Source organism: Prenolepis imparis, unplaced genomic scaffold, assembly GCF_030444845.1.
Source record: "Prenolepis imparis isolate NDT839.2.m4 unplaced genomic scaffold, iyPreImpa1.0 SCAF_6, whole genome shotgun sequence".
Lineage (NCBI taxonomy): Eukaryota > Metazoa > Arthropoda > Insecta > Hymenoptera > Formicidae > Prenolepis > Prenolepis imparis.
Genome location: NW_028141164.1, coordinates 1,847,492 through 1,872,196, shown reverse-complemented (window position 1 = coordinate 1,872,196; position 24,705 = coordinate 1,847,492). Strand labels below are relative to the sequence as shown.

General features: G+C 38.3%; 2 protein-coding genes across 10 annotated transcripts in view; one reads left to right on the top strand and one right to left on the bottom strand.

Annotated features, from left to right (window-relative positions):
• LOC145937572 (uncharacterized) overlaps positions 1-24,705 on the bottom strand; it is a 184,819-nt gene that overhangs the window by 115,902 nt on the left and 44,212 nt on the right. The gene's annotated exons all lie outside the window — the stretch shown is intronic.
• LOC145937553 (RNA binding protein fox-1 homolog 2) overlaps positions 1-24,705 on the top strand; it is a 263,968-nt gene that overhangs the window by 219,581 nt on the left and 19,682 nt on the right. For 5 of the 9 annotated variants that reach the window (XM_083040661.1, XM_083040664.1, XM_083040658.1 and 2 more), the window contains one exon: positions 22,880-23,033. In XM_083040661.1, the coding sequence (XP_082896787.1) occupies positions 22,880-23,033 (154 nt within the window). Of the gene's footprint in view, positions 1-16,531; positions 16,680-22,879; positions 23,034-24,705 lie in introns of all 9 variants that reach the window. The other 4 variants (XM_083040665.1, XM_083040660.1, XM_083040659.1 and 1 more) reach the window with 1 other exon arrangement.

Genomic DNA, 24,705 nt, shown 5'->3' with positions numbered 1-24,705 from the left:
AAATGGCAACAGCGTAACACATCGCAAAATGTTTTTTTTTTTCCTCTTTTTTTTACATACAGTATATTGATCTGATAGTTTGCCATATTTTTCTTCATATAGATATTACGTACATATGTGTATAGAAACGTAAAGCCTAATGGCAAGTAAATCGCTCGATAATATCGTAAGAACTCGTAGATTTAGATTTAACGAAACGGCTACAGGGTATAAAGTATTAATGATATTAGATATATATATAATTATATAAGCTTTTTTATACATTTACACGAATTTCACGATTGAGACCGAGTAGGCAAATGCCAATTTATCGGCATCGTTTATCTCGCTCATTTATTATTTTTCGCGGAGTTTAATGATGTTTCATAAATATCGACGAAAAAAAAAAAAAATTTATCGTCGATTATTAACACAAAACGCGAATAATATTATGAGGATATAAACAAGTTAAACGTGCCAAAACAAACACAGGGTATTGATTTTAGTGATCATGTGAGCGTTATCTTAGAGATATATATATTTCGTATAATTAGCGTACGTGTAGATTATTTATATTTACATTGGACAGAAGAGATACGGCTGCACTTTAAATGCCGTTTAGAAGAAATAACGTAGAATTAAAATCACGTGATTCTGCAAGTGTCACGTATCAATCACGTTCTTTCCGCTATCTATTTTTATACTCACGGAATTTTTATACTCAATTTTTTTTGCCGTGCTTGACGTTAAAACGTATATACTTGCAGGATTCACGTAGGAGGACGTAGAACAGTATTACGCAACCGCATGACTGTACTCTATTACAGGGTTAAACCGACATTCCAAAGATCGTGACATTGATTATTCGGCAAACGAGTAAACTGGGGTAATTTGCGATAAAATAGCCGTAGATATGTGAATGATTTCGCTTCTATTGATCCGTCGATCAATGGTGTGCCATAATGCCCCACTTTACAAACGTAGAAAGTAGATTTTTTTTACTCAGACATATATTGATAGATTAAGACACATTAATGCATAGTCTATTTATAGTTAATTGTCAAATGAAAGTGTTTGTGTTTGGACACTTTGTATATTTGTGGAAACAAAAGATCAGAATTCACAAAATAAGACGAGAAAAGAGACAGACAACACAAAAATGGACAGATTAATTAAATAATATACATATGAAACGAGGACAAGAACGTGACAAGTAGAGAAAAAGCATAGTTTTCCGCAAAACAAACAAAACGGGTAAATTTTATACACGAACAAATGTAATTTATATATCAGTGAAATCGATAGTAGCTTCAATTTTGCGTCAAGCTCGATGATACTTGTAGAAAAAAATCCTTTAAAAATTATAAAACAGTTTTTTTTACAAATTCTAAAATGTCCTAAAAATAAAATATGAGAAGTATTTGCATTTTTTTTAGTTTACATAAATTTAATATACAGCATGTTTTGTGAATATCTTATTTGTCAAATACTTAAAACTCTAGTTTGATTAGACACACGTTAATACACGCATACACAAGTAGACTTTAATACTAATGCCTCGAGAAGAACTGTATCATCGAGGCTTGGAGCAAAAACGAATAGCAACAAAGCAAATCGTTAATCGATACAAGAGCAACTTGTTCTTGTCGCCGAAACAAATCTGCGCGACGCATAAGCGGATCGATTTGTCACATCTCAGTAAATAAAGAGGAATCTTTACTTTCCGTACACCGTCGACGAGTCAATCGAAAACGGATTCTCACGATTGCACGATCATGCATGTGTCTGTCATTCGTCGGGGAAAATTAGAGAGTAAGCAGATACGAATTATTTCAACGATTCCACGATTCGACATTTAATACGCATAATAATAATATATATATAGACAAAATTATATATCTTTTCGCATAAAATTACATAGTTGGTTTTTGATTACGCAAAGAGAGTTTGTCAAATAGTTACATTCGATCGCGTAACATTGCGTAAATAAATAGAGCCTTGACAGAATAATTTTGAAGAATAGATGAAAAAGACGAAGAAGAAAACGGACGCAATTTTACCACTTTATCTGCTTTTCTCTCTAGTTCTCCCTTCCCATTTAACTACGCGATCACTCCGTCGACGTGTTCATTCCGCGCACTTTCCGATCTTCTCGCGAAAGCATCTCGCCTCTGAACTTTCCAAGTTGCGAATAGTCGAGATATTTCCGTCGACGCGCTCTCTGTTCTCCATTTATTCATCGAAACGTCGTCGTTCGGTATACTCTCCCACGAATCCGCTCTCGAAATCATGCTCGCGGAAAATATTGAAATCGCGTCTCGCATCGTCCCTTTTTCCCGCCGAACGGTCCACGTGTCGGCCTCGTGGGTTAAGAAAGAACTTTTCGTTTTTACTCTTCTTCGAAATTCGCACGAATGCGCACAATTGCTGACGTCAACTTAGTACCGAGAAAAAGAAAAAAAAAGAAAAGAAAAAAAGAGGACACAGAAAAGAGAGCAAATCCGAAGGAAAGCCGGAAGCCGAGGTATCCTTCCTCCTTTCCCAGATCGCTCCGTTTCTCTGTCCCTTTATCTATCCCAATCTCGCACTTCTCGCGACGATATTACTACTCTGCTCCGCAGTTCCCGGAACATTCCGCGTCCTCTAACAATTTTCATTCCATTTCATACCGCTTTCCTCCTGTCTTTTTCCTCCCTGTTATCCCAGCCGGTCCGGTTCTTTCCTCCAATTTTACGCCGTGTCAGAATTCTTTTACTTGACTCGCGCGGTCGCGTCGGGAAACGTGCGAAGAAAATTGATATTGCTGCCGGGAAAAAGTTTGCTTCTCTCGATGTAAAAGATTTTATTGCCCTCGTGACGTTTATTACGCGTGAATTCCACGAATTGAGTAAATTTTGACCAGTCTTAACGAATCTACCGCGCGATTACAAATTGTGATAATCGTAAAATGAATACGTTAAGAGCTTTCTGTCTTCTTCGCGAATTCCATTATGTGTCGAGATCTTAAAGCTAAAATTACCAATAAGAAAAAGAAGGAAATTTAATTTGTGTCATTTCCGAATCACGAAATGTCATTGATCTTGCTTTAATTTCAGTATTGAGATTCTCATATCGAGATATAATTTGACTCTCGAGAGATCGTGCTTATTTACCAAATGACGACGATTTTGATGATGCATGCTGTAAGCTTTTCACTCTTAATTAGCGTCGTGCCGCTTACAATTAACTTTATCGTGAACGTGTCATCCATTTGTAAGATACCGTATAAGAAAATCTAGCATCGAACGATGAAGAAAGGTGCACAAATTTATATAAACGTATTGAGTTGCATCAAAAATAAAAATTAATATAATAATGATGTAAAAAAGTATGATTTTGAAAAGTTTCAGAAATTTAGAAATTAGAAAAAAATTAATAAATCTTGATGCAACTTTTATGGATGCATTCAAAATACATCGCGCGGTGCTGGCATTTTCCGTGAAATCGATTTTTTTTAACTTTTTCGATTGTAATATCTGCATGCCGCGTAATCTTCATCACAAGTTTACGATCGAAGAGCGCAAACGTCGACGTATTGTTGTTTCTCACTTCAGTTCCCTGTTTTCCTATTCTCTCGATTTTTATCGTCTTCACGCGATCATTGACGTTATTTTAATCTACAACGACGATTCACGGGGCATGAAAAATGAACACGACGTCACGCAGGGCTTTTCGTTTGAAGAAGCGAGAATGAAAACGAGTCTAAACAGGAAGGTTTCAAGATTTCCGAAATAGATAAAATTATTTCGACATAAAATATTCAATATACTGGAAAATAAATGATCTGATTCGAGCGAAACGGAATTTATCTTCTATAAATACGCTATAAAGAGGCAAGACTGAACGCTTCTGCGACTGAAACGCCCTGTGACACTTCAACGGCATGAAAGAATCAGGAACAACAGCAGGACATCAGGAAGAAAGCAGCCGAAACAGCCAACTGCTTCCTATCGCAACGCGAAAGACCAAAGCCGGATCCTTACGGAAGAGAAGGATATCTCGAAGAGAAGGATACGAGACACACACTGAAGACATGAGAGATAATCGAATAAGAAGCCACGAAAGCGAGGGTTTTCGAAAGGTACGACCTGCTTCCTACAAACACCAAAAAAAAAAAAAAAAGAACGAAAAGAGAAAAAACAAATTAAAAAGAGCAGAACTTGAGCGAGTATAACGAATGTCAGTGATGAGATAACACGAAATGCGCAAGAATTACGCGAATCGCCTAGATTATGCGTCACGTCCAAACGAAATGGACGAGAATCCGCTTAGACGCGCCTCTTTTTCGATCCTGCGTCTCTGTTTCATTTTAGCTCCCTGCTAAGAAACTTTTAGCCTTAATTAAGTCAAGTGCAACTTCTGCATTTTGAAATCGGTCTTCGATTACGATCGGAAATATTGAACGTCGGAGAAAAAAAAGGCGCGTCACTCGAGATCTCGAAATCACCCCCGACGAATCCTTCTTGAGAAAAAGATCCGAAAGTCTCGCCTGGTAGCTTTTAATCTTAGGCTATCTATATATCTGTCCAGTGATATAAAAGCATGAAGTATACAATAGTCACGTTACGTATAATAATTCCGTATGAATGACCTGCGAGAGTTCTCTGTCGTATTATAATGATCATTAACCTCTTCTTTGGCACACACTTTGGTCGCTTCATAGTCTCGTCGCCGGGCCGGGTCGGACCGCACTCGAAAAGAAAAAGAAAAAGAAAAAAAAAATTGAAAAAACAAACAGAAACGATCCTCGTTATGTACGATTAAAATGTAGATTAATCGATTAATCCAATCCCGGCTCCGACGTCGTGTCGCGCGCTTGTTCTGCGTGTGTATGTCCTATCTATACGTATTTATATACTGATCACTTACGCCGCCAGCTCGATTAATCGGGGTTCCGTCGAGACTACTATGTCTCTCTACTTTAATATAATTCCGCCTCCGTTTCTCCTGCGCGAGTCCTCTCGAGTTCTACCACCACGTCAGAGCCGGATGCATCCGACGTCGTTTAACCTCGGTTAACTATCACTAATACCACTACGCGACTCCCCTTTTCACGTTCACCACGTCCCTACGACTGTGCAGCGTGGACGGAAGTTGGTGGATCGCTTAGCGGGGAATCGGTTAATCGAATTATCCGATCGGATTATCCGGTATGCAACCGATTCCACATGTTCCGGCCCCTCTATCCTCTTTTATATATTCGCCTCCCCCCTCCGTTCGTCGATTAACCCGCCTTTCGTATATACCTCATACGTATATATATACATACATTTTATATATAGATATTCTTTTTTTTTTTTAAATTGTTACTATTACATATAATAATCACGGTAATGCGCCACATTCACTGGTTGATGACTGTCTCGTTGACATAAAGGCCCGTATCTTGCCTGTGGTTGTGCTTGGTTGTGGTTGGAGCGGTTTTGGGAGAGAATTTTTTACTTGCTTCTTTTTTAATATTATTACCTTTTTTAATTTGCACGTCTCATGTCGTGGCCTTGGCTTGCCTTCATATGAGATTCACCTGTGAATATATCTATATATACATTACATATATATATTGATATATATATATATCTATATACCGATACGCATATTATAATATGCGTCTGCATGTATTATACGTCAGCGTATACACGTACACGCAGACGCATATTTATTATATTGTATAATTTCACACGTATGATAATCCGTCCTGGCAGTATCGTACGATTAACAAACATATGTGCACTCATAACGTATACATTACAAGCTGCGAAGTAGTTTGTGAAAGCGACTTTCAGTATCGTGTTTTCTTCCTCTTTTTTTTTTTTTTTTTTTTCTCGTTCATCTTTGTCTCTTCTTTTCTCTCTCTCTCTCTCTTTATCTCTGTGTCTTTCTCGTGCGTTGTTTCGTCCCTCTTTCACATGTATCGTTCAATGCAGGATGCAAATTGCACAAGCTAACTGACGCGAGAATCATCACTAAACGATAAAAAAAAATAACAAGAACGAGAAGAGATGCGATAGACACGAGAAAGCATGTTCTCAATTATTTTCTTTCTCTCTTTCGAGATCTCAATTTCTTTCCTATATTTTCGTTGATTCTCTCTGTAACTACTTCACGTACGGGCTGCCATGGCGGCACAGTCTGTAATATTTATTACTCTTTTTACTATTATTATTATTATCATTTTTTTGGAATTGTTTATTAATTGTCATTGATTAATGTTAATGGATCGTGGCACGGTGTGTTAGTTGGCGAGAGACATGACAAATAATTTTTTGAACGAGCGAAGGTTGCTGCATGCTCGAACAAATGCCGCCTTTGACTTAGTGGTAACTAATTAATTCTGGTATATACACCATCCTTTGTTTAATTAATCGCCAATCGTGTCGGCCACGTCGCTCGCCATTTCTTTCCTTTCGCGAGCGAAGGAACCCGAACAGATCGCGTGCATCAATATTTCGTCAGCGAAAATTTTTTCGGCAAAAACAACTTCTCTCCGTCTTCACGTTCAAGTACTTCGCGAATAATCGCACACGATACGAAAGAATCGTGCGAGTGTCGTCGTCGTCGTCGTCGTCGATATTATTTCAGCAAGTACACAAGTATGTAATATACAGAGTGTATCTGAACAGTCGCGCTCCCTCAAAATTTCTTTATTATGTAATTAAGAGCTGTAAAATATTAAAATATTTAGATAATTTTTACATTAGAGAAAGAGAGGTAGAGACACAATTATGTGAACAGAATTAGAAATATCAAAAATGATCAAGATAATTTTTTTTAATTAATATAGGAGCCATATATTGGCAAGAGAAATAAATATAAATTATTCTTCGAACTTTTAATTTTAAATAATAATTTAAATCTTTTTTGTTGAAAATTATTGTATAATATCTTTAAAACGGCTCTTTTCAATCATGTCGTGTTTACTGTTAAAAAAGGAGGGAGCGTTGTTCAGAGACAGTCCGATCGTATACACATAACGTCCACCTTTCTTAATGATTGTTTAGCCTGGCATCCACTAATTAGTCGTCAGTGCGTAGCCTTAATTAGTTACCGCTGAGCGTGCAAGCACCGCCAGAAGTTTTAGTAGTGGGCCGCAAGCGGGAGTGCGCTTTGTTTTGTGGAGAAAGAGATATATATGACGAGGAGATGGACGACGTCCGTCATCATCGCTCTCGAAAAAAAAAAAAAAAGAAATGAACATTGTTTCGATTCGATCGATCGCGTTTTCGGTTCTTACGAAGGGAAGGGGAGGGAGGGAGTATTTTATCAATGGACTAAATTATCACATATAGAGTCACCTGAAAATGGCAGAATTTTTCCAAGCCATCGTGGACGTCGATCAACGCCGAAATGTTTTTTTTTTTTTCTTGCACCATAATTTGACGAGCGCGTTAACTTTTTTTTGGACATGTGCGAAACGATCAAGTGGTTCTCATACTTTGAGCTTCGAAAATGAGACGTAATTACTCGTCGCAATTAAAATTGATTGAATCATTGGCTTAAACGATCCACGTAATTTTTGACGGTCCGCGATAAGAGAATCGCATTGTTTAATCACGATATCAAATTATCTTCAAAATAATAGAAAAGACATGGAAATATATCTTAATACAGTAAAATAGAAAATTTTATCGCACACTTGTGTCCTGAAAATAAAATTGTACCACACGTGAAACAATTAATTTAATAAGAAGATAAATATATATTTCAGATAATCAATTATCTTGTTTATTGAAAATATTTTTTTACTAAACAGATTTTTGAACGGTGATAAATTTTACTTGTCGCGAATTATTGATTTGCAAGAAAAGCGCAGTTTGAGAACCATTGATTGTGTGATTTTCCAAGTAAAAAGCATTGCTTTATCTCCGAGAACGAAATAGCTGACGTCGCGGCTAGAAATTTCCTGATAATAATTGTTCACATAAACTTTCGACGAAAGTAAAAGTCCCGAGCGTTGGTGGAAACAATTTGAACATAGACGGAATAATTCGAAAACATCTCGCGTCACGTATCGAGTCATCGATTTTGTCGATCTCGGAATCGCGAGAGCACGTCATGCGAACACGCAGCATCTAGTATCTATCGGTATTGGGAACAATGTTGAATCACTATGATCGTGTCCCGTAGATAGTGATTTTTGCGAGATGTGAAAGTAGAAGAGAGTTCACACATGTTTTACATGTACAAATATATACATATGTATATATGTATATATATATCTATATGCATATATACGTATACATATACATACATACACTAATCTCTGCATCTCCTTTTTTGGCGTATTATTACTCACTCACACCATTTGCTCGGAAGTATCTTTGAATGGCTTTCGTTCGGAGACCGTTATTGTTATACTTCTGGAACGAATAATATCTCTTAGTGCATGGAATCATATATCAAGTGAGTCGGCACACGAGTCGAGGCCGATTGATACCTTTGCGATCGAGTCTATCTGTGTAGCAAGAAACACGTATATATTGTACCTGTATTATTACCTTCGATGCGAGAGAGAATGCGCCTTTATTCACCGCTTCAGGAACTTTGGGTTGTCTCCGCCGTCTCGCGCGGAGCAACAATTTTCATTGCAAACCCCGGAATATGGCGAAGGAACTTTCTGACCCTCGGGAGAGAAAGAGACCCTTCGGCCCTCTATGTACGCGAGCTCGGATCGATAACGCGAGTGAGAGAGGAAGATTTCCGTGCTCGAGGAATTGGAGCGAGCTTTCTTCTTACTCGACAAAATCGAAATTGCCGATCGGAGGTTCTCGAGTCCGCGTTGTGTCTAGCGAGATAATTAATAGTTTCGCTGTTCTAGTACACAATAGTGTTCGTGTGACGCATTAATATAATCAAAGTTGACGTTAAATGTATCCTCGGCACGCGGAATGCATCTATCTCGTAATGGCATCCTTAATTATTCAATTTTATCCTTCGTGACGTGTATTGTTTCTACGAACCGCGAATGTTGTATGCTAAATTTAGCTCGCAATTGTCCAATTCCGCGCATCCAGCTTCATCTCGCGCGTGACGTAAGGAAGCTCCATTTAGATTCGACGTTTTTGATAAACGCACGTCCTATTCGGGTCACCCCCGTGTATCTCGGAGTCTGATGTAACGGATGTCTCGGACACATTAGGGATTTATCGCTCGCTCTCGCCGGGTCGCGACTGCGTATAAAGTAGTAGTGTCCTTGTTTGCTGACGTCATTAGTCCTGTGAGCGTTGATTTGAACTCCTGAAGTAATTTGCCAAGAGAAGTACGTTATGTAAACGCCACACCTTAATCACTGTTGCTTTACTCGTTGGGTTATGCGACTGTGGTTCTAGTGCATTTGACTGACTTTTCAGCCTGTCACGGGCTGTATTCACACCTGTTTCCGTGTATGTTTCTTATACTTCTGTTTCTCTCACTCTCTCTACTGTTCACTCTTTGCCCACTTTATATCCTCGCCTGTCTTCTTCCTCTCTCCTCCCTCTCGACGTCAGCACTCGCATTTAATCCGCAATTTTTTTTTCTCACCTCCTCTCCACGTCGACGTTCCCGAAGAAGACGTAACATCGGTATTTTGTATCCCTTACCAACTTTCGCGACCCGGAATTCGCGATAACTTATTGGTCGAGTTATTTACGAAATGCTTAACGCGGCATACGCTTTAATTTCCGCCGCTATTCTTCTTCCCGAGTTTAATAAACTTGGCGAGAAAAGTCATCACGCAGACAATGTTTCTCCTTTTTAACTCCCGGTAATGGTATTCATGATATATTCGTGAGAAAAACAATTGTGTTACGTGTACATAGCGATGTCGGCGTTGAATCGGTGAGATTTATACAATATAAACGAGAATTTTTCTTTATATCGATTATCAAAACTCTGTTTATAAAAACTATTTTTATAAAAATTACAAACTCTGAAATTGCGAGGTAACTTCAATATTTTAACATCTGTTTCCATTTCCATATTATTATATATATATTCGACCGAATTTAAATCTACTGCACACTGCATTGTTGCTCTTCACAATTTTCACAAAGTCTATTATTATTTATGAATAAAAACGACAAGTTATTTAAAAAAAAAAGCAGTCACAATATACTGAAGCTTTATAATTTCGCGGATAAAACTAGCGAACGGAACATCGCCCTCGGACACAAAACTCAAGCGTTTTAATCTTCGCGAAACGATCTTCGATCACGATTCTCGCCCGTTCTGTAAAGTTAATGCGACTTAATTACTCCTTAAGTACTCGTGATTTACGACTTGAACGCGCGACGTGAAAGAGGCGAGCGAGTCGATTCAATTGTTCGCCGCGCACGCAAGCGAGCTGTCATTTTCAGGAACGTCGAATAATCTCAAACATACCGAATCCTCGAGCTGTTCCTCGCTTAATCCTATCCGAAATCCAACATTCTATTTCCTCGAATAATTTATACGTCGTCTAAGATTAAGATTGGATCAAGATCTCTCGCCCTTCATTTCTCTCTCTCTCTCTCTCTCTCTCTCTCTCTCTCTCTCTCTCTCTCTCTCTCTCTCTCTCTCTCTCTCTTCTATTTCTCTCTTTCTCTTTCCCTTAAAATGCGTCAGAATTACAGAATTCAATGTAAGAACGAAGTAAGAGTCCGTAATTTGTATACGGTACATTTGAGTACAACTTCGTGTTTAAAGCGGATCTTACAAACGACGAGATCTTACAGTTTACCTTCATTCTCATGTCGAGCGAATCCTTGAATGTCTCCTCACGTACTGACGCAAAAATAGAATCCCTCTCGTCGCCTCTTAACAGAGAGAGAGAAAATCAATCGAGCAATCGCTCGGCTCACTGCGACACCGTTTTCCCTAAAACGCGGATTAGAAATAGCGTGCAAATATTTTTCGGCCATCCCGACAGTCATTTCTGACAAGTCGCTATCGCTGCCGGTGGTTCTCTCGCCAAGGAGCGATTGTACAATCTCGCTCGGGAAATACACGGGTAAACTCTCGGGGCTCTCGGGCTCTCTTTTTCCCTTTCATTGTATCGACTAGCATGTATTCCGAGCGAGGGAAAGAGTCTCGAGGCGCGAGAAGGAAGGAAAAGGACGACAGAACAGACAGAGAAGGAGATAGCGACAGAAAGGAAGGGAGAGAGAGAGAGAGAGAGAGAGATGACACGTGGGAGAGACGTGGGTCCAGGGGTGGATGCTGGCAGCGGCATTTATTGATCGCTCGTAGCAACCCTGCTAGCAACCCTCACCGCACCCTCCCCTATACCATCGTCGCCGCCCTCTCGCGCGCTGCGAGCCGACCCTCTCCTATTCTCCGCGCGCGCGTCACCGGCCGCGAAACGAAAGCCTCAAAGCTGCACGAGCCCCCCTTTTCCCTCTTCCTCTGCTCCTTCCTTTCCCCGTTCCCACGAGGATTCAATCATATTAATTACTCACAGCACACCGCCGACGACTCTCGGCGTATGCACACAAATGCGCCCGTTGATCCCCCGCATAAGCCGAATCTCCGCGGATCGTTTTTCTCTTAACGCGTTCGCCTGCCTCGCGAATTGGGATAAAACGGCTGCGTCGTCCCGGACGCGCTCAATTCTTCTCGCGACAATACTAGACGTTACGTCCGCGGAAAATGAGACACGTGGATGTGTAATCAGGATGACAGGAAAGATTGTTAGATTTGGGGGGGAAAAATGATGAGCTGCGGAATGAGATGAAATTCGAAATATTTGAAATAAATGTAAATTTTTTGTTGTGTATTTGACACAGCTCAGTGATCTCTCGAAAAACGTTCTCTCTCTATTTTCCCTCCGGGTTACATCGGACGACTACGGTAAAATTCCATGCATAAATAACGTACATGTAAATTCATCGAATACTTGGCAGCTAGATGCATCGTCTGGAGTCTCGGGCACGGTGACTCACATTCTATCGGACATGTCAAAGAGAACATTACAGTTTTGCGCGGATACACAAAATAATAATGAGTGTACACACGTATACGCTGAGAGAATTTTCTCTTACAATTTACCCTGAAAATCATGGTAATCGTGGGATAATATGGTATGGAAAGAATTTTATGAGAATTTTTCTGATTAATATTTATTACAAAATAATATCTATTACAATATAAAATATGTTTGATTAATTTTACTATGTAGTTTTATATTTTATTGTGATAGATATTATTTTTATTGTGCTAAATATTAATCAGAGAAATTCTCATAAAATTCTTTCCATACCATGTTGTCCCACGATTACCGCGATTTTCAGGGTAAATTTTAAGAGAAAATTCTCTTTGTGTAATAAAATACGAATGTGACATTTACGTAGCGGTGAATACATTAGAAGAGCGCCGTTGTTCAGATATGTCAGAAATACATAATTCCGATAAGACCTGGTGGCCTAGATGCGCGATAACGAAATTTCACGATGTAACGCGATAAAAATTTCTTTTCCTCCGATATTCTCATTATCGAGTAATTGCGTTGAAAATAGCGCGGGACGAGAAGTTACCGGGCGCAATAATTGATAAGCCTGCATTATGAAATGACAAAAATATTACTTCCGCGCTTATCTCGCGTGAAATTGGAAAATATACCGTTCGATTCGATCGCGCTCGCTCTTCCGATCAACTTGTTAATTTGATTGCCTAATTATTATATTTTCGCCGAAAGCGATTGTTGTTGTACGGTTTGTAATCTACTTTATTATATTTCGCGTGCACAATAATTATCTTAATATTAATTTTTCCGGTCGAATTAAGTTTTTAATAAAAATTTTTTAATGGGAGAATTAATCTTCTCCGCGAAGTCGTTCTTTACGTTCGTTTAATTAAAGAAACGGTTCATTCGGAATTTATCCGTTTTATTCATTCAATCTTAAGTTATCCGACTTGTCATACCTTCGCGGACGGAATTAATTAATGAAGAGGGAGAGAGAGAGAGGGTAGGCATAATTAATTTACATGCAAATCTGTAAATTCGGTTTCGACGTTGCTCGGAGTTCTTTTATTTTTAATATATCTATCGGCACATGTAGGTTTTCGCGAGAATTTGCACGATACATGTACCATTCATAAAAGCACGAAAAACTTCGCGTAGGAATATTTCTCGTTACATAAAATTATTTTATTATTCGACCGAGAGAAATTACGTAGGTATAAAATATTCGACGGGTTTAACATTATAAATTTATATTTTTGCAAATCTGGGGAGTTTAAATTCGAGGACAAATATCACAACTCGGGAAAATTACATACAAAGTCGTGCCGTGGTGGTCTTTGCGAGTAATTACTCTAGGAATTATTTAACATCTTCTAAGGGTCTCGCAATTTGACAGACGTGCAATTTAAGGAGTTATAAAATCTCGACGATATAATCTTTTGATTCATGTTTGCCTCGACGTTCTCCCTTCTCTCGCTTATAAATTTGATGATTTGCATCCAGCAAGGATCCCTTTCCCTCCGTCGTTTTAATTATATAAAACGCTCGCAGTCTAATGTGCCCTCTCTTGCACCTCTCGAGACACAATAATATAAAAGCCTCTTCGGGAATTTATTTAACTTACTCTTTCGAGGAGAGTCCAGAATTTTTATACATCGTCGATATTACGTATCCCGCGAACGAAATAAAAATGGATATTTCGTTTCTTTGCCGATTACAATTATTAATAGTGACATTTCGTGAATTTTTACAGCGCATTTTTTTTACGCTACGAAATAAAAGAGATCGATACGTTTCAATATTTTCTGATCGTACGTTTTACATTTTAAATATGGTAGCGATAACAATGGCAACGATGCAAATCAGTATAACTGCGTACGGTTAGTCAGAGTTTTTGGTTGGCATTTGACTGAAAAAAAAAAAAAATTCATATATACACGCGCGATGCAAGAGTACGCAATGTGTAAAATTATATCGGAAATCAAATATGCAATTACGCATGAATGGCACCGCGTTGATTGGCAATAAATCAGTGAGCAAATATTGTAATTAATATTTCGTTCGTGCACACTGGGAGCTAAACATACAAAATTGTGGTCGTTTAGCAAATAAACTATAGGATGAAAAATGAACAGTGATTAACAATTAACGTTAGCCGCACGTACCAAATTGCTCTTATCATCAATAACTCGAGATTTCATTTCTGATTTTTCTTTTTACATCAAAACAGAATATCACTTTCTGTTTATTAAATATCGAAAATTAATTCAAATTTTAAATTTGTATCATACGAAAAATATATTTTACGTATAATATTAAAATAATATATATATACGATTTAAGTTAGTGTGACAATAATATGATACGACTAATATAATACTTTTGCAATAAGATATTTCGAATTTGTATTCCGATATTCTGGGTAATTTTGTTTAAATTAATTTTTAATCGGGGGAAATTATATATACTGTGACTTTTACAATGCGCCAATTTTATATTCAATCAATATTATTTCTGTATAAAAATATTCTCGCTCGAAATAATATTGCAAAATCACGAACAGAATAGCTAAAGGGCTTTTGCCTTACAATCATAAATCGCTCCCAGCAAAACGGAAGCTTTCATGAATTCTAAATAGGATCAGTTGCTTAATTCATCGGATTAACAATTCCGGGCGAATATAGCGGAATTTAAAAATTCCATATTTGAAAGAATCAAACTTCAATCAGATGCTCTCGAGACTTGATGAGAAGTGACTTTACGTAAGGCCTCTCTACGCCGCGATATTAATCCGTTTTCGATTTTCCGCGCCGATATAATCCGCCGATATAATCTCGCAGCCATAATCAAATCTCGCAGTTTTTTCTCTCCGATCTTTTTCTCATTTTTTGTCTTCTCACCGGTACAATTTAACGCTTTAGAAAAGTTCGAAACTTTCGAGAACGCAATAAATCTGCCCAGAGCGTTCGCCTTAACGAGCCGATTCTCTCGCGAGCCTTGCATAAAATTTCATCTTGTTCATCACGGGATTGATCCTCTTTGCCCGATCTTTTTCTGTTCTTGTTCTTGTATACACCGCGGTTTGCATTCACAGCAAAATTGGCATCGCGATCGTGTTAACTAACGTTAAAACTTGAAATTGACGAATGTTAATAAAACGTGTCATTGATATATATTTTTTTCACCCCAAGATATATCGCACGCGCAATTTCTTTCTCATTATATTCACGTTACTTTTGATAACGGGGTGAAGCGGCAAGTAAATGTCCACGGACATTTTCCGATTGCCTAGTCGCGTAATTCAGGCAATTTCGATAATGATGTTACTATTATACGATCTGCTAATAATTACATTTAAAGAGGCCAATAATCACATTGAATTATGTTCCGAACGGTGCTTCGAGGGCACATAACTGCATAATATTTGAGTCGCGCGCACATCACACAGACACACACACACACACACACAACTCTCACAGTAATTACCATTTTTATATCCATTTGTCCTAAATTTCCAATAATATCGAATGGTTTTATTCCGAGTCTGCAAATGCGGCAGAATTTAGACTCGAATTAAATCATTTAAATCACAAAAAAAGTACAATCGTATATATGGGTGCGTTTGTTTATCCCAATTTAAACCCGAAGATGAATTATATAATGGTTTTTAAACAATGATAGCAATTATAAAAGTCTACATTTTCTTTATCAAATCATATTTATCATTATAACGTACAACTACTTTTATTTTGTGTTTTCTGTATCATTTTGGTATAAAAGTAAGTTGGCAAGTAGACGAAAATTTTCAATAGGGCTATGAAATATATATTACTTATGCGATTATTAAAATAATAGCTGCAGCAAAATATGTTTCCATCGTACGATAAAAAAAGAACTCGCTAACTGACACCAAGAATGCCATTATCCGCTCACAAATTACATATTAATAGACTAAGATACTTAATTTGTAATATATTTATCAAACATTGTTTTATTGCGCAGAAGAACGAATTCAATTCAAACAATTTTAACGTGAGATTAACAAGATTATTAGCGAACCTGTTTGAGTGAATCGTTTCTCTGCGCAAAACATGACTCATAGTTTTAATTGCCAACAATATTTTGCGACCGTCTGTGAACCGCATCGAAATAAATCGCGCCAATTCGCGGAACGTTAAATTAATACAACAATGGTTCCGACGTTCTCGAAATATTGTTGTAAAACTAGCTTCCATGATTTATGAAAAAGACGTTCTCCAGAATTTCGAGGTTTTAATCCACTTCATCAAAAGGATGGCAGCTGCGACACGTCACAAATGAATAATAATAATAATCGAATTTAAATTATTGAGGGAGCAATTCTCTTTCTTTATCTGGTATCGCGCAAAAGAATGTCTCGAGCAACATTTACGGTATTCACGTGTAGTCATTGATTAACTCGATTATATTTAACTTAATTGCTGGCTGGACGCAAATGTGATGCAGCTTCCCGAAGTTTCTCGAGCGAGGAGTGGATTAAGACCCCGGTTTTCGCGCCCCCGTCATTGCGATTACGGGAGCGACACAATGCACACTAACGGTCTGTGACAAAAACAGGATACAGGTTGCCGGCCATGCCGTGGAGCTGGCTAGGAGCGGCGGCGCCATCGGCAGCTGCAGCTGCAGCGGTCGCCGCGGCCGCGGTGACCCCATCGCCTGCAGCTGCACCGCTCGTCCTTGCACCCAGGGCGGCAGCGAGACGGAGGTACTGATTGAGCAAAAAAATATCCTATCACACGCGCGACACCGAGACATACTATATCGTATAGATATGCATAAACGATACCATACAACGAGCACGAATCCCTAAAACTCTATCCCACTCAGTCCTCCTTTTTCTTTCCGCCCCAATCAACCCCTTGGTCGTCTTTTGTGCGCGAAAGAGAAGGACGCATTTGAATTGCAAAAACGAAGACTCCAACACGGAAAAAGGAAAAAAAATATTAGCTACCATTAGCTAAATTTTAGGTATCTCTATATTACACCTAAAAATTTAGTTACTTAAGCTATAGTTTAACGGGGAATTCTCCTGTTAAGTTATAGTTGAAAATATATTAGTTATCATAGAGTTAAAATTTAGATTATAGTAATTAAATTTCAGATATAATATAGAGATATCTAAAATTTACCTATGGTATCTAATATATATTTTTTTTCGTGGACAATTGGAGATATCTCGGTTAAAACGCGGTTCAGTTCTCTCTCTGCGTTTCTCGAAAAATCCGCTCTCGATAAAAGCAACCCTCGAAAAAGACGCTGAAAGCTTTTTATCGTCGCGCGTGATATAAATTGCTTAAAAATCTGACCTAGTGTCTCTATAAGTGCGCACATACCCCTTTCTATTATCGTTTGGGAGCCGCGCGCGAGCTCTTCTCCCGGTGTAGCTTCGGTGTAATTAGGTCGATTGCATCGAGAGCTTGGCAAAAATTCTCCGTCCGAAGTAATCTCCGCGAGATCTACGTACAAGCTTCGTATCCGCGTACGGCTTTTGCGTTGCGCGGTTTGCGCGGAAAGAAAGTCCCTTCCGCGGATCTTTTCTCGGCGAGTAATCCGCGAAGTATAGTTGAGACTTTTCGCTCGTAAAAAGGTCCTCGAGTTACGTTTTATGAGTCAGCGTATCCTTTCCTCTCGTTAATTTTATCTAAAAATTGTACATTTTCTCGTAGAACTTCAATCAGTCTAGTAAGAGTATTCCTAGCCAATAGGAACTCATTTTTAATCGCAATTAAAGTGTATGATACGGTATTATTGCGCCTATAATATTAATTCGCTTTCAAACACGCGAAGAAATTTGTACATATATATCGATTGATTGTCGCTTCCAAGTGCATCAGAGAGAGAGAGAGAGTTAATCGTCCGCGCAAGTTAATCGGTCGATGCTTCATTTTTAATCGGAATATTTTTCCCCGGAGGGAGAGATGGATCCCATTATGCGATTCCATTACTAGACGGCGCGAATCGCGAAATATCCGCAATTTATTTAAGCAAGACCCAGCAGCAATCTCCCTATACAGTAATACGCGTTTTCAATTCGCCTCGGTTAATTCATTACGCGCGAATTCACCGCGGAACGGTATTTCACGCGTGTTATTCTTACTCGTATCGCTAAATGAGATCGCTAAAGTATTATATATTTCGCTTTTAGCTCGTATACCGCGCTACGAAATTCCACGATCTTTCTCTCTCTCACTTTCCGCAAAACCGCTGGATAAATTTAATATCGTACGATCGAGCGAGTGTCTAACAAACGACCTATCCTCTCCACATCTTCCATCTCTCTTTCTCTTCGTTCCTTTACCCTTTCACCACTCGTATCTCTTCTACTACTCGATAATTGATGTTGCCACCTAATCTCTTCTCGATGTACTCGTGATCGGCAGTGTAGCATACAGAGTGGAAAGAAACCCCTTGAACATTTACTTGTGCACGAACCACAATCACCCGAATGCTCTGCCATGGTTGTTGCATTGATGCTAGTTGGACGAACACGATATACTGTTCCTTTCATCCCCCCCGCCCTTTATATAATACATACATAAATATGTAGGACACACACATATATACATATATATTGATGTTTTTCGTCTAGTTAAGAAGGAACTTCCTGATTTCGGGGAATGCTCGATCTGTGGCCGGAAGTAATCACATGAATTTCTATCAATTATTTATCACTAACTTAAGAGAGTAAATTTAATAATATAAGATTGATAACAGATCATTAATTCTCGATTACATAATAATATTGCTGTAAAATGGCAAAAATATCTTAACGTTAAATTATTTTTAGAAAAATTATTTCATATATTGCATATTTCTTTTTTTTATATTGTATAAAAATTCAGTATTTACGATCACGCGTGAAATAAAACAGCTGCAATATACGAGATGAAAACATGGTTTTCACAGTAAAAGAATCCGCGCCTTATAAATTCCACGTGCGCGATCACTGTATATATGTATAAATGAACATATCGCCCAAGTTTAATCGGAAACCAATGAGCCTACGAATTAAACATTAACCCTTCATCCATTTATTTTGTTCGAATTAGGAAATTCGAACGAAGCGAATGGATGAAGGATTAATATTTAATTCGTAAGAGCTTATTCGGTTTGCGATTAAAAGTTGCGCATCGGCGACATGTTCATTTATATGTAGGTACGTACACACATATATGCGGTGATCGCGCACGGAATTTCTAACTGCGAATTTTTATTTTACCGCGAGATTTTGTAATCCCGGCTGGCGCAGCATATGATTTCGAGTAAGTGGCAGGCGCGAGCCGATTAAATCTGGACGACAGCTTAATGTTTTCATCGTTCGCGGGTGTAATATCACTGTTCTTTGCCCGGGTGCGTTTATCGTCGGACCGTATTTCCATAAATTTGAATTTCCTCCGGACCGGGACGGGCAATCTGCCACCGCGTGCGCAGTCGATTAATTAATGGCCGTTAATTGGCGTGTCACGCGCACTCGTAAAATTCGACCGAAGACAGCGGTCATTCGGCATGGTTGGCTTTTATATTCCTGTCGAGGGATGAATCTGGACGGTCGAGCGTTGCGTGGATTGTTGCGTTCGCGAAACCTCACTCTCTATACGAATTATAGCTTTTCTAAAAATTATTCGCTCATTCGAACCTTCTGAATATTAAAATATAGATTTGAAAAGCGAATTGCGCGAGATAAATTGTTCTTTTTAGCTTTAATTGACGCGAAGCGACACAAAGCTGCATTTTCAGAAAAGTGATGTAAAAAGTGAAAGCAATATTTCATCGGTAAATTAAATACTTCCAATATTTCTGTCTTACTTAATTAAAGAATTTTTATCGAATAAGATTTTATAAGCGCGATCTCTTTCAATAGAGCCGTCTTAAAAGACTGAAGTTTCGGAAGAAATAAATATAAATAAGCAGTAAAATTCCAGATAATATGTCTATCACTAACATAAGTATATATTTATACTTTATCAATGTTGATTACACTTCTGTGCCACAGATCACGCGAGCCTGGTAACAAACAAAGTGTTCATGATGCGGTTATAACGCCGCCTCTCCCCTTGTTCCCTTACACAAACTCCCCACACTCTTCTTTTTGGAATGCGCCTGCTATTTATGCATTACGCACTTATTCTTGACCCGCCTTTAGATAACCGGCAATCGAACCGACCATTAACCTTCCGTCGTTGATCGTTAACTTTCGTTTGGTTTGCGCTAACATCACGCGCGTTACTTGCACAGTAGGTAGCTGTCTGTTGAGGATGCTGTTGATGTAATGCTCGTGTAATTGAATTCACTAGTCTAACAACAGTGCATATAGCCATTATACCTAGCATCGGTATACAAGTCTTATAATCGGCGCTTTGAAGAGATACAAATTTATAATTATTTTATATTTATAGAAGAGCGTGAAAAAAAATAATAGTAAAGTAATAGTTTTGTTTTAAAGAATATATTAATCGAATAATATAATTTTTTCAAAGAGAAATTGCAGTAAAATGTTCGTTCTTTCGATGGACGCGCGTGTTATTCTCTTCAAGGTGAAAATTATTTAAGGCGAATTTTATCTATATAAATGATAAAGCACTTGTTGAATCGCTCTCTCGGCAGCTGATCCGAGAAACGAGATGACTTCGTGCCGATAAAAAGGTAGGCAGAGTCGACGGTTTTTATTATTCCATCTTGGACTAGTCGAAGATATAAAAAGAATTCTTCCCATCGCTGAGTTTATTTTTTCCAATTTTTTTCTTTTATTGGATCTGTCGATAACTCAACGTCATTTGTCGTTTCCGTCAGTACAGCGACTATTCATTAAAGTCACTATCCATCAAGGTTAGGCACCTATATGGCTCTATTCTGGTCATATCATCTATCAATGTTAAAATATAAATTAAGAAATATTTCACACAAGTATAAAATCCGTCACGATAGCGCGATATAATTTATTTGTTACACTTTCTGGAAAATTAAAATTGTTATCTATAGCGATATCGACAATCTAATAGCGAACTTTCATTCCAAAGACATTTTGTGTCTGTGTAATTTATTACTGAAGCATTAATATCTATATAAGTAACGACCAGATTTTCATTTTATTGTAAATTATGTCAATCAATCTAATTCAAGAACGCTCTCCCTTTTCTCTGTTATCTCCGAATATAGTAATTGCTCATCGTTTCACAATCTACATGATTAATAGATGCCCAGATTGTTTCCCGTCTCGCTCTAGAAATACAGAGAATGGCTAATATTTCATAATCTCGTCGAAATTCGCCGAGCGAAGCTCGCTGCTGCGAATTTAAAATGCATCATCTGGGCAAGAAAAGCCCAGCAGCCACGTTGTGCATCGTCAGCTTTCGGAAGTGCGCGCATTCGTCCACGATTTTACTCCCTCTTTCGGATCGTCCGATCATGCAAGCTGCTTCGCAATGTGGACGAATCGAGTCGCGACATCTTCGCGTCGTCATTCCCCGTTCAACTTTGTGGAGAAAATATATTCTCTTGGGAAGTTCTGCACAGATCGACTGGAAAATAAGCGCCTTGAGAAAATATCCCGTGTCCGCGTTGCGCTCTTCTCTTTTCCCATTTCGTCAGATTCAATCGCCCAAATCTCGATTTTCATTGGGCGAGCAGCTTTCGCAAGTACTGCTTTGCGCGATTTTGAGGATTTTCAAGTTTGCTCGCACTTGGACGGAACGTTCGCTTTTCCTTCAAAACTGTGCAAATTGAAATTGCGACGCGCAAAAATTGTCCTGCCTACTTTGTACTAGCCGCTAAAATGGATTTGCGGCAATCCATCCATCGCGATATAAAATTACATCGAAAAATTGATCGATCCGTAAAGGAGTGTGTATTATTGTTACCTGAGATGAATTTCGTTTCTCCAAAGTTGCAGTTATTTCTTTCGCTTCGAGCCATTTCCCGAGTGTCAACTGCAAGCGAAGCTAGATAGGAAAGGTGACTTTTCTATTTCTTGATTTTCCAAAGTTTATCGCTCCACCACTCTCTTTTTCTTTTGCCGCCAGGTCTTCCGGTATTCCCCGTCTCCATGTTTATTTCTCGGGCACAATTCACCAAAGCCAATCTTCGATAGGAAGAGCAAAATTTCCTGCTCGTACTATATCAAAGGTCTTTCCTCCGCGCAGACAGGGTCAGATATGTTTATCGGTGGATCGTGCTTGTTTTTTTTTACAACGTCAGTGACATCGATATGCGCGTTATAAAATGAAGGGTCTGTTATATTCCAACTGTGATCACAAGTTCTTTCGTATAGCAGCCTTTACTATATATATTTCATGTTCAATTCGTGAAGTTTTCTCCATAAATTCTATCAAAATGTTAATTCGAATTTTTGATCATGGAAATTAAAGAATTTCTTAACAAGCTAAGTTTTAAAGGAAATCTTATTTTTTAGATTTTAATCGAGTTTTATTCAAAAAATATTTAATGCATTTAATTAAAAAATAAATTACAAGCTTTTATTGGTTTTTTTTTTTTTTAAATTTTCGAAAATTTATAAAAATTCATTAAAATTAGACACGATAAAAATGTGGTATCTCAAAGATAAAAAAACTTTAATTCAATAATCTCAGATTTATAAGTAGTATAAATACAAGTATGTGAAACGCACGCTGATTCGGTCAGCGAATAAAGATTTCCTAGGAGCTTTGAAATTTTTAAATTTTTTGACAATTCAAATGTTCGACGAACAACATCGGTCTTGAAATTCGTATAATCGCATCAAACCGCTAACATCCCTCCTCGTCTCGCTGGCTGTCGACGTGCGCCGCAGTTCCTCAAGGAGCAACCTGGAGCCTGGGGCCCTGATCGATAGGCTACGTAAGTCTCTCCGCAAGGTAGGCGGCCTCGTGTAATTAGCATGTGCACGCGTGTTGCGTGTTGTTGTTGCAGCCGCGGCCCTTAGAGGAGTCGCCATACAACGCGGCAGAGCTGGAACGCCGAGGACTACCTTCCCGACCAGCGCGGCAGCCCTAGCACTGGTTAGAAATACAGGACCGCTTGCGGCCGCAGCTGCGGCCACGAGTCTGCATCCCTTTGCGCCCACGTAAGTATTGGCTCGGCCCGATCACGGTCAGGTCACGCCTAACCTTGGCCGATACGAAGGTATTTCCGTGCTCTATTAACGGTATTCCCGTCGGAATCTCTCTCTTATACATCAATTCATCGAGTCGATTAGATTTAGATTAAATTACAATCATTTTTTAGACTATCCATAGATCGCCGATTAAGAATAATAATAATAATAACTGCCTTGAGTGCGGGAAGAATTACCAACAAGGATATTAGAAAAAAATTAACATTAAAAATTACATATAAAATATCCTTTGTGCGATAGTGATCTGACGTTTCGGATGATTGGAAATTATGACATTTCATTGATTTGTTATTTATTATAATTAGTCTATGCCATGTTTTTTACTAAGACACTGACAAATACCGTTAAAAGGGTATCTGTATAAGAATATCCCTACGATCGCTGTCTGTGTTGTATCGCTTATTTCGTATTCTCTTTGTATGTATCCCTCTTCTTCCCTAAAATCATGCTTGCAGTGAGTAATCAAGAATGAAAATCCTATTTTACGAAACTTTTGCGTGAATTCGTCGGGCGATGGACGTATGAGGTAACGACGATAATTAATTTACGCGAAAGTAGTGTGCGAAAGAGGAATGCGTGCAACGTTAAAGTTTCGAAAGACTTTTCCGTGCGAGAGCCCTTTTTTCTTAACGATCGGTACTAGTGTAGTTAGCATGATTTACACGCCATCGCGCAAGTTTTTTTCACGCGGTAAAGTTTTGCTTAAAAACCTGTGAGTTAAAACATTAAACTATATATTCTTTATTAATTCTAATTGTTTAATTTCGATGCAATCTGATGTATTTTGCCTGAATTTAATCTGATCAACAGTGAGAGAGGGGGGTCTTTATTCTTTAAATATAAATTATACATGTTTTTCAATTGAATTAAATTGAATTAAATCCATAAATTAAATGCACAAATTGCATTTTCAATAAACAACGCTTATTACTACAATCAAATTCACTATGCAATCTCTTCCTGTATTTTTCCGTTTCAAGCTTTAGCTACGTATTTAAAATTTAATTTTCCACATTGATGATATTAATTATTTGCACTGATAATTCTAATGACTCGCAGTTCTATCAGTTAAATGTAATTGCGAATGTATGCGAGACAATATCGTCGAGTATACGCCACATCCACGTCACTTGATCGCACGGCGAAAATCATCGAGTGATATCAAAACCGATCGAGGATATTACTCACTGCAATGATGAGTTGCACGCGTCGCTCGTTAAGGCTTTACCTGTCAGTCTCACTGCATCTGCACGACGTCTACCCCTAAATCCAGCCCTCTCTTCCCTCAAATACCGAATCAACTCTGTGCAATCCATGCGGATTACAATTTGCGAAAGAATATATCCGCTCATCTCCCGCTAAATGAAAACTTAGACTTATCGAGTAAAAAAAAGAGGGATAAAAATCCGAAAAAATATTCGATTCAACAGAATCGCTGAATTGCTCTGAATTGATCGGAGATTAAAAATGCGACTGTTGGATCAGCGTGAATTATCGCGTCGCGGTGTGATCACACTTTTCTTTAGGATTCGAAAATCATTGTAGGAGGCATTTTTTTTTTCGATTTTTAGGAGCAAGCATGCGCGTCGAACCGTCAATCGTTCATTCATTTTAACGTTAC